At 44.3% G+C, this 15695-nt stretch overlaps 1 protein-coding gene across 2 annotated transcripts in view; it reads right to left on the bottom strand.

The window, feature by feature from the left end:
* Positions 1-210: 210 nt before the first annotated feature.
* The window catches only part of ERCC4 (ERCC excision repair 4, endonuclease catalytic subunit), a 40946-nt gene continuing 25461 nt past the window's right edge, over positions 211-15695 (bottom strand). For both annotated transcript variants that reach the window (XM_027961116.3, XM_042240508.2), the window contains 3 exons: positions 15356-15448; positions 6646-6758; positions 211-4568 (listed from right to left, as the gene is read on the bottom strand). In XM_027961116.3, the coding sequence (XP_027816917.1) occupies positions 3835-4568; positions 6646-6758; positions 15356-15448 (940 nt within the window). In that variant the 3' untranslated portion in view covers positions 211-3834. The remainder of the gene's footprint in view (positions 4569-6645; positions 6759-15355; positions 15449-15695) is intronic.

Genomic DNA, 15695 nt, shown 5'->3' with positions numbered 1-15695 from the left:
GGGCTAACCAAGCAAGTCACATGCCAAAGCAGTGGTTCAAAGCGCATTTCAGCTTTAATCACTTACTCTGTATGAAAAACTAATTAAATATTCTCTATAAGTTTAAATTAAATGTACCAACACATTGGTAACTATCATGTACTGGGAATGTATTCCTTTCCGTCACTCCACTTGGTTACTTTTATTTTGCCCACAGAATGTTGAGGAAAATACTGAATAAATACACATTTTATTAAAACATACACAAACAACTCTGTCACAAATTGATATAAATGGTTAGGTATACCTCCCATCCCAATTTTGGCTTACATAACCTTGAATCAAAAAAAAAACCCAAAACAAACACACACTGGTGTAGGCCACTAAAAACCTATGGATAAAGATGGCAGATTAAGTACTGAAGCTCAGAATCAGACAGGAAATAGCTATAAACCAAAATAGAAAGCAAAATAATGAAGAAAAGTGACAACTCATGTTGAAGTCTGGGTAAATTTTAATAGGCTCAAGACTGAGAAAAGAATTTTCCTAAAATGTTGGTTCTTAAGGGGACATTCCTAGGTTCAACTGAACACAAAAGAGAAGGGAATTTCCCTAAAGAAGTTTTCTGAGCCAGAAGAAAATCAAATTATGCTTGAAAAACAAAAGCAAAGACTAATAATGCCTGTCTCCCCCCCTCCACCACCCCATTCACTTCAGTGTAGGTTTTCCTGCTGGAGGCCATTTATTAACTCCATACTCTGTTTTCTCAACATGACCAAACCTAGTCTTAACCTTCTGCGTCTCAGAGGGTTGATAAATGAGATAATTATTTTCAGTCCTCTCATGAGCTGGGAAACTACAATCTGGATGTACCCAAACATACGCAGACATAGATATACTAAGCCTCAGATTAAAGAAACACTAACTGATTGCCAAAAGGATATTATTTATGGCCACTATTAAAAATGATTTCTTATATATAATTTTGAGAAAGTATCGAGAGGCACTGTGGTTTAAACAAAACTGAAAACCATTTCTCACAATATTTCATGTACTGAAAGTTTTGTGCAAAAAACTTGTAAACTAGAATAATGCTGGTCTTGAGTTCTTAAAAAAAGGTTTTAAAAAAGCTAAGCATAAGTTCATAATTGGATATTTGTGATTTTGGAAAAAAAAGGGCAAAGCTAATAAAATGCTGCTAGAAAACAAAGTGATAAAGATTTTTCAACTGCATGCATTTCTAGTTCTTTGCCAGATTCTTAGGCTACAAAAATTTGTAAAAGAAGTTGATGTAAAGTAAATACGTGATGGTTATATTGAAGGGTTTTCAGAACTGGAGACACTAAGATATATTTATTTAGTTGGAAGAGGAAGTGGCAATAAGAGCGTTTCAATTATAATGACCATTTTAGAGTTCATGAGAAACTATCATTCATAATTTGAACACATCGGAGCCGGTGCCCCCTCTTAAGATGTCCAGTAGGTATATGCATTGTGCATGCTAAATCGCTGCAGTTACATCCAACTCTGTGCAACCCTACGGACAGCAGCTCGCCAGGCTCCTCTTTCCACGGGATTCTCCAGTCAAGAATACTGGAATGGGATGCCATACCCTCCTCCTAGTAGGTACAACATCAAGTAAGTCTTTGGGAGCCAGAGGATGTCGGCTCTGTAAATACAACCAACTAAATACAACCATCTTCTATGTTGTAGCAGGTAACGAGGACTATTTTAAAACAGTAGCTTTAAGAGAGCTTATTTTTGAAAACTTGGAGTGAAACCCTTCTCAAAAAATGTGCTGTTGGGGTTTTCCTTTTATGTAATGAAAGAACAATAAAAGGCAGGTGGAATTATACTTGGGGTAAAAAATAGAAATTACATTTCTCAAGCAGAAGTGCTAGGATGGAGTGAAGAAAAATGATGATAACCATCCCTATCTGAGGTGGTATCTATTTTAATGTACTTAAAATGCATGACTATGACTGAGTGCTTAAAGAAAGAAATGCAGAGGAAAGTGAGAGTTAACATATGTGCCTGACATTTTGTTTTCTATTCTCAAGGGTGTATTTTTAACCCTGGGACAGAGTATCCCAAATCTTTATTCTACCATAAACTAATCTCTGTTTCTTGTCCTCTTCTCTCTTCTCCAAGTCACTCTACAGAGTCTGATGGTAACAATTCGGTACCCCTTCATTCATTCTTGTGGTACCCTCGCAAAGAGTTCAAAATCCACACACTTTAACTTATGTCAACATACCAAGAAACCAAGATGTCAAGACAACAGATTCGTCTGAGCGATGGCACCTGAAAGACTGTGGTAAAGATGAAGACCATTTCATGCCGCACAGTCCCCTGTCTACTCCGAGTTCAGACACTGTGACAAACAAACACACAGCTGATGCTGACAGAACATGACGCTATGTGATGCGGCCAGTGAACTTATGCTCTTGAACAGCAGCTCTTGAGGTAGAAGATCGACTCCTCACTAAGTATGTGAATAATATCTAAGTTAATAATGGTTCAATATCAAAGTTTAAAAACTGCACAAAGATGCTGTGAAAGTCCTGTATGTATACTTCTGTAAGAAGCTAAGTAAAGTCAATCACAAGAAGGTTTGGAATGAGATTGTTTTCCTCATGGATTTTTAAAATATCTATTTCTTTAAGATTTTTATACACTCTATGCATTGATCTTCCATTTCCTTGCAACACTTGTAGTTCAAATCAAGGAAGGAAAATTGAATCTTAAAAACTGTGGGTCCCTCCTTTGCTTGCATCCAGTCCTCACATAGAGACGCAGGAGGCCAGTCTGGCCCAGGAAAGTGGGGGGCAGGGGCCTGGGAGAGGACCTGTGCTGGGGGGGTCCCAGGCAGGTGAGGAGACACTGGGAAGGAGGGCATCTAACAGACTCCTGGAGTAGCCATTTGGTCTTAGAGATCGCTGGACTCAGGAGGTTAAAGATCTTTAGAAACAGAATTTTTAGGGCTCCTTCTAGACAATCCAGTTCTGTAAATAGGTAATTCATTCTATGTTTTAAAAATACTGGTTTTGAACAAACCAGGTATGGTTATGGTACATGCTACGTCTTCAGGCGGTCAGAACACCAACTGGCCTGTTCTAGAGGTGGCGGTCTTTCTTCGATTAGCAGTAGCAAGTCCCGTGAGCTTATCCTCGAGGCAGGCAGCTAGGAGAAGCATGCAGCTGAGGAGAGCGTGGAGAGCACTGGTGAGGAGGGGCAGAGATGCTCCCTTCTCAGAGTCCCAGAGGTCCCTCTCAGACAGAGGGTAAGAATGCAACTGTGCATTTTATTAGTCTCGAGAGGAAACTGAAGTTTCTGCTTGTTTCATAAACAGCCTTCTATCAACGCCTGCAGACACCTTCCCTGATCCTGACAACACCTCATGTAAAGATGGAAAGTACTAGACCTGGCACGGATGGTGCAGAGTGAAAATGATGCCTAAACACAAAGCTCAGAGCCCAGCCTTGGCCTCTGCTGTTTCCCTGACCCAGGAAACAGCACGACTGTTCAAAGATTGAAGAGAATGAGCTTTGTTGTTTGGTCGCTGAGCCGTGTCTGACTCTTTTGTGACCCCATGGACTGTAGCTCACCAGGCTCCTCTGTCCATGGGATTTCCCGGGCATGAATACTGGAGTGGAGTGCCATTTCCTTCTCCAGGGAATCTTCCCAACCCAGGGATGGAACCTGCGTCCCCTGCACTGACAGGCAGGTTCTTTACCACTGACCCCCTGGGAATCCCAAGAGAATGAGCTACTGGGCTAATAATAAAGATCTGTGAGGGCAGGCCAAGAGCAGCTCAGAAGCACAGTCAGGGGGTAAGAAAACAGGCAGCACTGCTCATTTTTTCATCTTCCCTCTGGACAGGACCTCTGCATAGGAAGTGTGAATGAAGTCATAGAGCTGCCGCGCACTGGCCGTGTTCCCCAGCATGCTCGCCAGCTTGTCGAAGGACAGGCTTGCTAATTCCGCGATGTTCTTGACGTGGTTCATCAACGAGTGGCAGTTCTTGGCGTTTATCCCTGGCATTTTTAACAAGAAGTCCTGGGGACCTGGGTTATACTTCTCTGCCTCGGGGAGAGTCTCGGAATCGGCGGTCACAGCCATGGCGGTGGTGGCGTCTGGCTGCGGCTTGTTCTGCTTCAGCTCCTCAAACAGCTCGGCGGTGGCGTGCGGGGAGGGGCTCCAGAGGATCCGGAGCCGGGGGAAGTGCAGCGTGAGGAGGGTGAGCTTGGAGCTGACATCGTTGCCGGAGATCTCCTGATAGAAGGCGCCGCGGGACATGAGAGAGAAAGGCTTAGTGGGGTCGAACTCGATCAGAAGCACCGGCCGCTTGTAGTAGCGGGACATGGAGATGCACTGGCTGTAGAGGCGGCCGTTGTTCAAAGAGCCAATCAGATCACTGATGCTCTTGCGCTCCACGCACATTTCCGGAGTCAGGATGTAGTCTCCGACCTCCAGAGTCACTGGCTCAATGTCGATGCCCCGGCGGTGGATCAGGGAGGGGAGCTCACTTCGAAACTCCCGCATGTCCACAACGATGCTCTGCTGGGTACTGTTCTGCTCTTGGCCGCCTGGGAAGAAAAAGAAGCATTTTAAGAAATGTTGCTGAGGAGTAACTCTCAAAGATGGAAGATCACAATTAAAGTCAGATGTCTGTGTTCCTGCTATTAATCTCCCACGCCTGGTTACACAATATTACGTTATTCCACATTTTCCCGTATTTTCAAAAAGGTTTATTTACAGTTGAAGGCAATTTCCCTTAAACTAAATAGAGCTACTAGGAAATTGGGGTCTCTTGGCAAATACTTCCTTACACAGAGTTCACAGGCACCAACACTCACCATCGGCTTCCCTCTGGGGCTCCTCCTGGTCCCTCGCTGCTGCACTGACCACTCTTTACTGATCACTGTCACCCCAATTCCTAGCACAGAGCCTCGCATGCCGGAGATGCTCAGTAACGTCCTCTCAATGAACTGCCATGTGAGCTGCTGTGAAAAGTTCTGAAGCTTTTTGTGCTTGTATCAATGAGTCCAGAGACAGAAAAACGGAAGCTGGGAGAAACAGGAGCACAGAGCTTCTCCCACTAACGTGCATATGAATCGCCTGGAATGGAGTGACAACACCTACTGCATTCTGTAAGTGTGGAAGAGAGTCCAAGAGCCTGCACTGCTAACAAGCTCCCAGGTGATGCCAACGCTGCTGGCTGAAGGACTACATGACGGCTTCTGTAGGTAGAATAATGTCCCCCTCCCCTCAGCCCCCCGCCCCCCGAAGATGTCTCTGTCCTAACCCCTGGAAGCTGCAAATATGTTACTTTACACAGCAGAGGGGACTCTGGAAATGTGATTAAATTAGAGGCCTCAAGACTGGGAGATTCTTCTGGATTATTGAGACAGGTCCAAGGGCCCTTATAAGCAAAGGAGGAAAGCAGGAAGCTCAGAGGCAGAGCTGCTGGTGTTGAAGGCGGAGGAAGGAGCGATAAGCGAGGGAGCAGGCAGCCCTGGATGACCTGGAAGAGGAAGGGATTCTCTCCCAGAGCCTCCAGAGGGAGCGCAGCCCTGCAAACACCTTTTTAACTCAGTGAAACCCATTTGGACTTTCGATTGTATAATAACTGTTAGATAATGACTGCATGTTCTCTCAAGACCCTAAAGTTTGTGGCAATTTGTTACAGTAGCAAAACGGAAGCTAATAGGAGTGCTGAGAAGACTGAACTCAGAGGGCAGATTTCTGTGAATAGCTTTCCGTGTGGTACCCACAGGCTCTATCTTCCTTTATATTGCCAGGTGTCTTGCTGTCCTGCATGAAATGTCCCCAACCTGTTTGAGTTAAGAATCTTCTTCAAAAGACACAGATGCTCTGAGGCCGTGCTTCCCAAAGTAGGGTCCAAGGACCACTTCCATCAGATGCTGACCCCGTTTCAGATCAATCGAATCAGAATTTCTATGGAGTGGGGTCCAAGAATCTACAGTTTTAACAAGCATAAGAGGCTATTCTGAAGTACAGTGAATTCTGAGACATACTGCTTTAACTGCATTGACCCCACCAAAGGAGAAAGCGACTCAGCCATACTGTTTTCCCACACCACCTGGCTGAAGGCAGCTGCTGAAATGGGGATCTGGGCAGTGGGAGGGACATGGTCATCCTTGGACCACAGTGCAAGGGGCATCCAGCATGTCTCGGTGGAAGGCCACTGCCTGGATGCTGCAGGGCAGTGAGAGTATCACATACCCGGGGTCGAGAAAAGTGCCAAGAAGCAATCAGCAAACCCTGGAAGGGGTGGGAATGCACCCTGAACAGTGCACCGTGTCTTATCTATGAGGACACTGGCCTCTTAGGATTAACATGAGAACCTAATCACCATTCACAAAAGCTTCTTGGCAAAAGTACATTCTGAATCTCAACCAATGCTGGAATGTAACTTATTTCCAATGCTGGTGCCTAGAACACAACCCCTCTTATCTTATGGGTGAGGAGCCTGAGATTCAGGAAAGACGTGGTTAGTGAACGGCAGGGTTGAGACCGGGATATGAGAGCAGACACCCACGCTGAAGAGCTTGTTGAGAAAAAACAAGCTGCAGAGAGACTCTGGAGCCCCACAGCCGCCAGCACGGGCAGCAGGAGAGCCTGGCAGAGGGCGGGACTCACCGGCTTTGCGCGTGTCGGTGGGAGCACGGGCAGACACGCAGCCTCTCACAAGGTCAAGGTTCGTTTCGTCTCTGCCTTCTCTTTCTTCAGGGATGACCATGCTGGCCTTTTCCCTGGGGGTGGGAGGAACACATCTTCAACCTTTCTGAATTTCAAAATTCCTGATTTTAATCTTTGGTAAATTATAACAGAAAATGATCTACAGAACTGTAGTGCTAAAAGAGAACCCAGGACACATCAGAAGGAAATATGCAGAGACAAGCAATGGGGCGTGGAAGCAGAAAGAGTTTCTTGGTTGGGTACTTCTGCTCATCCTCTGGAGTTAAAAAAGAAAAAAGCTTACTTATTTGCTATTCTGTATGTCCTCCAAACACTTTGAGTCATGAAAAAAGCATGTGGAGACTGCCACAAAGAGGTTACTGAGGCTTTTTATACAAATGTGCTAAATGTGTTACTGAGCACTGAAAAGAATTCAAGTAATTTATATTCCAATATTTTCAGAGAAATCATAAGATAATTAAAGACCAATGATTAAAGACATGAAAACATAAACGGCCAAACTAACTTTGATTTGAAAAACTCTAGGTTGGAGGCCCATTAAACACTCTCCAGTTTTAAAGGAAAATCATGATTAATAAAAGAAAGCAAATTTCCAACAGAGATTTAAACAAAAAAATCGACATCTCCGGTTATGCAGTACAGCAGTACTGAGGCACTAACTCAGCTGTTCATTTAAAATATTTAGGGCAGGCTCCCACATACTATGCGAGGTACTTTAGATACAAATGTGGTTACCCAATAATTTCTGTCTTCAAGAAAGCTTAGCACCTTAAGCTGGTAGACTGACAAGCCTCTAGAGTCCTAACTCAGATTTGTAATCAGGAACCAGAATCATGACAGGACCCTCAGTAACCACAGAAGACTAAGCCAGGCTTGCCATCATCTGATTTTTCAAAACCAGTAAGATGATGGTAGGATCAGCTCAGGAAACAGTGAGCTGTGTGTCCTTTTGTGCCAGGTCGACAGAAAAGATGTGTAAGACTGCGTCTCTGCCCTGGCTGGGCTTGCAACTGAGTTGAGGAAATACAGCAACATGAAACACAACTGTGGAACTGACTGCCTACAATAAGAGTCTGCGGAAGGTGAGACAAGAGGAATCATTAGCAACTAGTGATTCCAAAAAGGGCTCATACCCAGGGGTTTTCCAACCAAAGAAGATAAGATCAGATGGAGCAACTCCTCAGCCACTCTGGATACACAATGTCTCAGGGCACGGTACCATAAAGAGGTACCATGGGTGAACAGAAACTCAAGTTTATAAGTTCTATACTATTTGAAATAATATACAAAAGCAAAGTTGTTATCTGTGTAACACTTTATGAACAGATTGCAAAGGCCAATTGTTCCAGTTCTGTTCTTGCCCATTATTCTCAACACCAGTGTCAAGGGTGGTTACTGCAGAATTCTTTGCAGTGATCACAGCTCCAAAGTCACTCAGTACTGCCCTGTCACACCCATCAGACTCCAGCTGGGGACAAATGGCGAACTGTCCAGAGAACTCACTGCTCTTAAATTTCTTTTACATTTGGGATCAACATGGGGGATTTTTCCCCCTCTTTATCTCTACTTATCCTACTGGCTAAGCCATCACAGGCAGGGGCAGCCTCCTTTCCTAATCAATCTGTTACCTGTGTGTGGCTGTAGAGCACATGGGGTTAGAACTCAGACTCTGCATCCACATGTTGTGGATTTGAAACCACTTACTGGCTGTGTTAACTTTAGGGGAGCTTTTTAAAGGCTCTGTCCCTCAATTCTGTGTGTAAAATGGGAAGAATACTAAAACCTAACCTCAACAGGTTAGGAGGAAGCACAAGCCAGAATCAAGATTGCCGGGAGAAATATCAATAACCTCAGATATGCAGATGACACCACCCTTATGGCAGAAAGTGAAGAAAAATAAAGAGCCTCTTGATGAAAGTGAAAGAGGAGAGTGAAAAAGTTGGCAAGCTCAACATTCAGAAAACTAAGATCACGGCATCTGGTCCCATCACTTCATGGCAAATAGATGGGCAAACAGTGGAAACAGTGGATGACTTTATTTTTCTGGGCTCCAAAATCACTGCAGATGGTGACTGCAGCCATGAAATTAAAAGATGCTTACTCCTTGGAAGGAAAGTTATGACCAACCTAGACAGCATATTAAAAAGCAGAGACATTACTTTGTCAACAAAGGTCCGTCAAGTCAAGTCAAGCCTTGTCTAGTCAAGGCTATGGTTTTCCCAGTGGTCATGTATGGATGTGAGAGTTGGACTATAAAGAAAGCTAAGCATCGAAGAATCAATGCTTCTGAACTGTGGTGTTGGAGAAGACTCTTGAGAGTCCCCTGGACTGCAAGGAGATCCAACCAGTCCATCCTAAAGGAGACTGGTCCTGGGTGTTCATTGGAAGGACTGATGTTGAAGCTGAAACTCCAATACTTTGGCCACCTCATGCGAAGAGCTGACTCATTTGAAAAGACTCTGATGCTGGGAAAGACTGAGGGCAGGAGGAGAAGGGGACGACAGGATGAGATGGTTGGATGGTATCACCGACTCAATGGACATTGGGTTCGGGTGGACTCCGGGAGTTGGTGATGGACAGGGAGGCCTGGTGTGCTGCAGTTCATGGGGTCGCAAAAGTTGGACACGACTGGGCGATTCAGGACTGAACTGAACTGAACCTCAACAGACTGTTATAAAGATCACGTAATATATGTAGGGCACTCAGAGTAGTACCCAGAACATAACAAGCACCATATATTAGCTTTTATTAGCTTTTATAACTGTGTGTGCTCAGTCACTCAGTTGTGTCTGAGTCTGTGGCCCTCATAGACTGTAGCCCACCAAGCTCCTCTGCCCATGCGATTTTTCAGGCAAGAATACTGGAGCGGGTTGCCATTTCCTCCTCCAGGGGATCTTCCCGACCCAGGGATTGAATCTGCGTCTCTCGAGTCTCCTGCACTGGCAGGCTGATTCTTTACCACTGAGCCACCTGGGAAGCCCTATAATGTAGTAACCTCATCCCCTAACTATCCATGACTATGCTAAAAAGAGCTGGCGAAGGAAATGGCAACCTACTCCAGTATTCTTGCCTGGAAAATTCCACGGACAGAGGAGCCTGGCGGGCCATGGTCCGCAGGGTCGCAAGTAGACTGACACGACCAAACACGCACTTGCATGCTAAAACCAGATTTCTTTCAAATGGTTCTGCAACTGCTTCAGTTAATACTGTTGAACAAAACAGCTAGTTCAGTATGAAAGGCTGTAGCTGCAAATTAAATCTCAGAAAACAACATACTCCTGGAATGAAACCAGGGTTGTGGAGAAAATATTAAGTCTTCCTAACTAGTAACTCAAATTAGTTTAACAGAAATTTGTCATACTTAAAAATATTCAGTCCCTTGTTCACAACATTAGGCATAATCAAATTACTGTCTGTGACAGATACAAAATAATAACCGAACAATTCCTACAACCACCTGAAATACTGTGGTTTCTTAATATTGCTCTAACATCTCTAGTGGTATCTTTATAGCTTGTACAATGTGATAACACAGGGAGGAGGTACTGGAGGAGTCTCTTCAAATGGGGCATTTATTCAAGTCCTCATTCTAACCCATTTTGTGATATTTTTTTAACTGTAAAATTTCAAATAATCTAACCCTTCCCTTTGAAAAGTGATGACCTCTCCAAAACTATGTTTACTCATAATGTTATTACTAATTTTTTGACCCAGGGAACATTTTATTATCAATACTGAGACATGTAATCTTTTTTCTCTTTACTTGTCATCTGTAATCTACTGATCTCTAGTCCAGCCAAACAGTCCTTTCACTGCCAGCTTGCCTAATTCATTCCTCTCTGGTTATTTTAAACAGCAGCATTGCTTTTGTTCTTACAAAATCACTTGTGGAGGTCCTGGCAGAAGTGCATTTCCTCAGCCTCCCATTACATTTTTCTCTAAGTCCAGGCTCAGTGCAGATGCTCTTTCAGCCATGCACCTCACATATATTTTGCTTTTCAAAACAAACACTTCTCTAATTCCCCAAGTTTTCTGGGAAAGTAAATATCTTAAGATTCTACTATCTGTGTGATATGGAAAGACCTAACATAATACACGACAGTCACCAGTGAGAAAGTTAGAAAATTAGGCCAGGCCATATAGATAAAGTTACACCGAAATCCGGTATGGAAATTGCTCTAGAAATTGAAATGTAGGAGAAAGCCTACATCCTGGGTTCTGCTGAGGGACATTTCCAGTCAAGACCAGGCTGATCTGAGCCTTGTCACTGAGCCCTTTGAGTGTAGAGTCCCTCGTATAAGCTGGGAAATGCATGCAAGTCCCCAACACCTGGCTACAGTCCACTAACGGCACTCTTTTCTAGGCTACGTTCTGATGAGCTGGAGAAGACACAGCTGTGGGAAGGAGGCCTGGAGCATACAACTCACCTACTCAGATGCTACAAGCACCCTGGGCTACAGCTCTGGGCAGGAAAGGGTTCAGAGAGCAGGCCTGGGATGCTCAAACCCTGCACATTCCCAAGAAAGGCTTGTCTCCTCAGCTTGATTCCTGGAAACCCCTGGCCAGCTTCTGGGAGCTGAGCTCTGAGTCTGTGGACTACTGCGCCTGATAAGAGGGTCACACAGCTGGCCCCAGTGTGATTTATGGTGAATACGTTTCATCTCCAGGGAGCTGGAGTCTGTCCCTTGAGTACCGCATCTGTATGACTGACTCCCAGTAAAAACGCTGGACCCCAAGTCTTGGGTAACCTTCCCTGAGGATAATGCTGAGCGTGTGCTCTCACACACGGATGCCAGAATTATGCGCTTCCCTGGGACCTCACTGGAAGAGGACACTTGGAAGCTCATGCTGGATTTCTCCTGGCTCCGTGTGTTCTTTCTCTCTGCTGATTTTACTCTGTGTCCGTTCTCTGTAATTAGCCACAATGGGGAGCATCCCAGTTTATCTGACTCCTGTGGGTCCTTCTGGTGACTCACTGAGCCTAAGGGTGGTCTTTAGGGACCCTCAACGTAAACACCAACAACCTCGTCTGAATATTTTAGTTCCATGTGCTCAATGTAATCTAGAGACAGTCACTTTAATCAGAGAAGCCTGAGGCAAAGGATATTTTAAAAAGAGTGAAGGAGCCAATCAGGAGGTTACTGGCCCACATCCAGTGGCACCAATTCTTTGACTCTATTTCCTCAATATCGCTTAAATCTCTCCTCTCCATCAGCCTAATCTTAGCTGCCACTGGTTCTTATCGGACAACCGCAATAGCTTCCTGACTACTTCCCTACTCCATCCATTCTGAGTTTGGTGCCAGAGAGAGCCTCTGAAAACACACTACGTCACTCTCCTACTTAGAACTCTGCAGTGCTGTCTTACGGCCTTCAGAGTCAAGCTCTGAATCTTTAACAGGCCTCCTGCACCTCTGAGCTTTCACACACACTCTTGAACAACACAACCCTCGGCCCACTTCTGTCTACTTAGCAACCACCACACACGCTCCCTAGGTCAGCTTAAAGGTCACCCCTTCAGAGATGCTGCCCCTGACGCAGCGCCCCCCGCCCCCCCGACAAACTATCATTCAATACCATTTTTTTCACCTCTGCAGGCTACAGCCTGCAAGTGTTTATTAGACTGTGCATAACCATTCAATGTTTGTCTTTTACACTAGGGGATAAGCTCTAGAAGACAGAACTGAGCTTTTTTTCTGCACCACTGTAAGTCTAGCACTTCAATGTAAGCACAGGAGTTGGCTTATAATAGATGCTCAAGAAACATCTGTTGACTAAGTCTTAGGAGATGAAGGTCTAGGAGACAGAGAGAGAAGCTAAATGTTCTGAACAGGAAGAGCAAGTCTGTATAACAGACATGGTTATAACACTTTTTGGGATTTTTTTTTCAAAAAGCATGTATACACACATATAAAATATCCTCCATGGATTATAGCTCACCAGGCTTTTCTGTCCATGGAATTCTTCAGGCAAGAATCCTGGAGTGGGTAGCCATTCTCTTCACCAGGGAATCTTTCAAACACAGAGATCAAATCCAGGTCTCCCTCACTACAGGCAGATTCTTTGCCGTCTATCTGAGCCACCAGGGAAGCCCACAAACTATCCTCCAGAACACATTAATAGAAAATACATATCCACAAAACACCAGACAGGAAAAAGTCAGTTTTCATTTCAATTGCAAAGAAGGGCAATGCCAAAGAATGTTCAAGCTACCATACAATTGTGCTCATTTCACACGCTAGCAAGGTAATGTTTAAAATCCTTCAAGCTAGGCTTCAACAGTATGTGAACTGAGAAATTCCAGATGTACAAGCTGGATTTAGAAAAGGCAGAGGAACCAGAGATCAAATTGCCAACACTGATTGGATCACAGAAAAAGCAAGAGAATTCTAGAAAAACATCTGCTTCACTGACTATGTTAAAGCCTTTGACTGTGTGCATCATAGCAAACTGTGGAAAATTCTTCAAGAGATGGGAATACAAGACCACCTGACCTGCCTCTTGAGAAACCTGTATGCAGGTCAAGAAGCAATAGTTAGAACTGGACATGGAACAATGGACAGGTTCAAAATTGGGAAAGGAGTTGTTCATTTAATTTAAATGCTTATTTAACTTCTATGCAGAGTGCATCATGCAAAATGCTAGGCTGGATGAATCACAAGCTGGAATCAAGACTGCTAGGAGAAATATGAACCACCTCAGATATGCAGAAGATACCACCCTAATGGCAGAAAGTGAAGAGGAACTAAAGAGCCTCTTGATGAAGGTGAAAGAGAAGAGGAAAAAAGCTTGCTTAAGACTAAATATTCAAAGAAAAGAAGATCTTGGCATCCAGTCCCATCACTTCATGGCCAACAGAAGGGGAACAGTAGGCATGTACAGATGTTGAGTGGACCTTAAAACAAGTTAAGCACCAAAGAATTGATGCTTTCAACTGTGATGCTAGAGAAGACTCTTGAGTCCTCTGGACCACAAGGAGATCCAACCAGTCAATCCAAAAGGAAATCAACCCTGCATATTCACTGGAAGGACTAATGCTGAAGCTCCAATACTTTGGCCATCTGATGCAAAGAGCCAACTCATTGGAAAAGACCCTGATGCTGGGAAAAATTGAGGGCAGGAGAAGGGGGAAACCAAGTTTGAGATGGTTGGATGACATCGGCGATTCAATGGACGTGAGTTTGAGCAAACTCTGGGAGATGGTGAAGGACAGGGAAGCCTGGCGTGCTGCAGTCCATGGTGTTGCAAAGAGTCAGACACAACTGAAAAACTGAACAACAATGAAACAGATTCACAGACATAGAGAAAAGAATTCCCAAGGTGGAGAGGGGCTGGGAGAGGGAAGGAATGGGAGTTATATGTGGGTAACTGAATCACTTTGGTGTACAGTGGAAATTAACACAAATTACAAATCAACCATACTTCAATAAAAACTATAAAAAGAAAATACATTTTCACAGGCTGAAAGGACTGCCCCATAACTGTGGATCGATAGCTATAAGAATCCTTGCCTAAGGCATGCCACAATCACAGAGGAGAGGAAGGGGAGGGAAGGACAGCACAAGGTGCTGCCCCCATACTGTGCTGAGTGTCTTTACAGGGACTCAGAGGCACTGATTCAGGAAGTGCTCCTGTGTCTGGAAACCATTCCTGGATGCACTGGGGTATCTACTTACTTTAGGCATATACTGAAAGCCCACAGCCAGTGCTGGAGAATGGCTGTCCATTTTGAAACTGTGTCGAGGTCCTGGCTGGATAACTGCCACTAAAAGTGACTTCTGCCCTCTCATTGTCACTGCCATCTTGCCAGCGTCTGAGGCTTTTAAGACTGGTCTGGCTCGGTCCCAGCCAGGCTAGGCCACGGTCTCCTCTCATCTGGCCTCTTCTCTATCTCAGCTCAAGGATTCCCTGTCCAGCCCCTGCCTTGGCTCCTGGGGCCCCCGAGAGACCACCTGACCCATCTTCTCTCACCAAGCTGCCATCTCCTTGACAACATTCCTCGGGGGATGTTATCAGCTTTCTCAGATGCCTACAGGTAAGAGGCAGGCATGCAGTTTGCCAATATCTCACTTAGGAACATTTTCCTTCTATTAAACTAGAAGTTTTTTCTATCTGGATCTGGAACATTAAAGGATACTCATTCTCAAAAAACACACATCTGTTCATACAAATGTCACACTTTTATAAAAATGTTTTCTCAGAGTGATTCTACTGATATGAACTGACCAGGTCATAAAAGTATTTTGGGGTAAAGAGTAAAGCAGTCACCCACCCAAGACAATGGAGATTTCACAAGGGGAAAAAAATAATGATTCCAAGGTAATGGAGAAATCCTGGACATGGGGGAGGGGGAGAATTCTATTGCTGGTGCTTTAGGTTTTATTTCTTTACAAACAGAAAAGCAGTTTTCTTCACATTTCTAATAGTCCATCAAACCCCTGAAAAGCAAATGCGGATGGTGGAGAGGCAGGGAAAAAAGAAATGGGTGCTGAACCATGTAAACCCTGGGGGGTTATCAGACCACGGGTGTATCCTGACGTGACTCTCCCTAGCACCTAAGGGCTAGTAGATATTCCCCCACCTAGATCCACAGGAGCCTCTGGATCTTCAAAGGCCTTTGGTTCCTTCATACTGATCTCCTGTGTATTTACCTTATGAGCTTTTCAAAAGCTTCCTTTTCTTTCCGCAAAGCAGTGAGATAGCGCTGTTCCTCCGTTGAACCTCCGTATATAAGAAAGTAAACCCTGCAAGTTAAGACAGATCTCTTTTAGGCTGCAAACACATAATTTTTAATCCCTGGAAGGAAAAGTGTGAAATCAGCAACTCAGAGTGTTCAAATAATAAATATTTGATGGAGAAGAAAAGGTTCCATTAATCACACACTTGCTAAAATCAAGCAGCCTAAACCCCACCTGTTAAAGGTCTCATTACCACATGGGCTTTTTTTTTCCTTTCTTCTTTCACCAAAAGGAGGAATGGAGTTTAGGTAAA

This window comes from Ovis aries, chromosome 24, assembly GCF_016772045.2.
Source record: "Ovis aries strain OAR_USU_Benz2616 breed Rambouillet chromosome 24, ARS-UI_Ramb_v3.0, whole genome shotgun sequence".
Lineage (NCBI taxonomy): Eukaryota > Metazoa > Chordata > Mammalia > Artiodactyla > Bovidae > Ovis > Ovis aries.
This window is presented reverse-complemented; position numbering and strand designations above follow the sequence as displayed.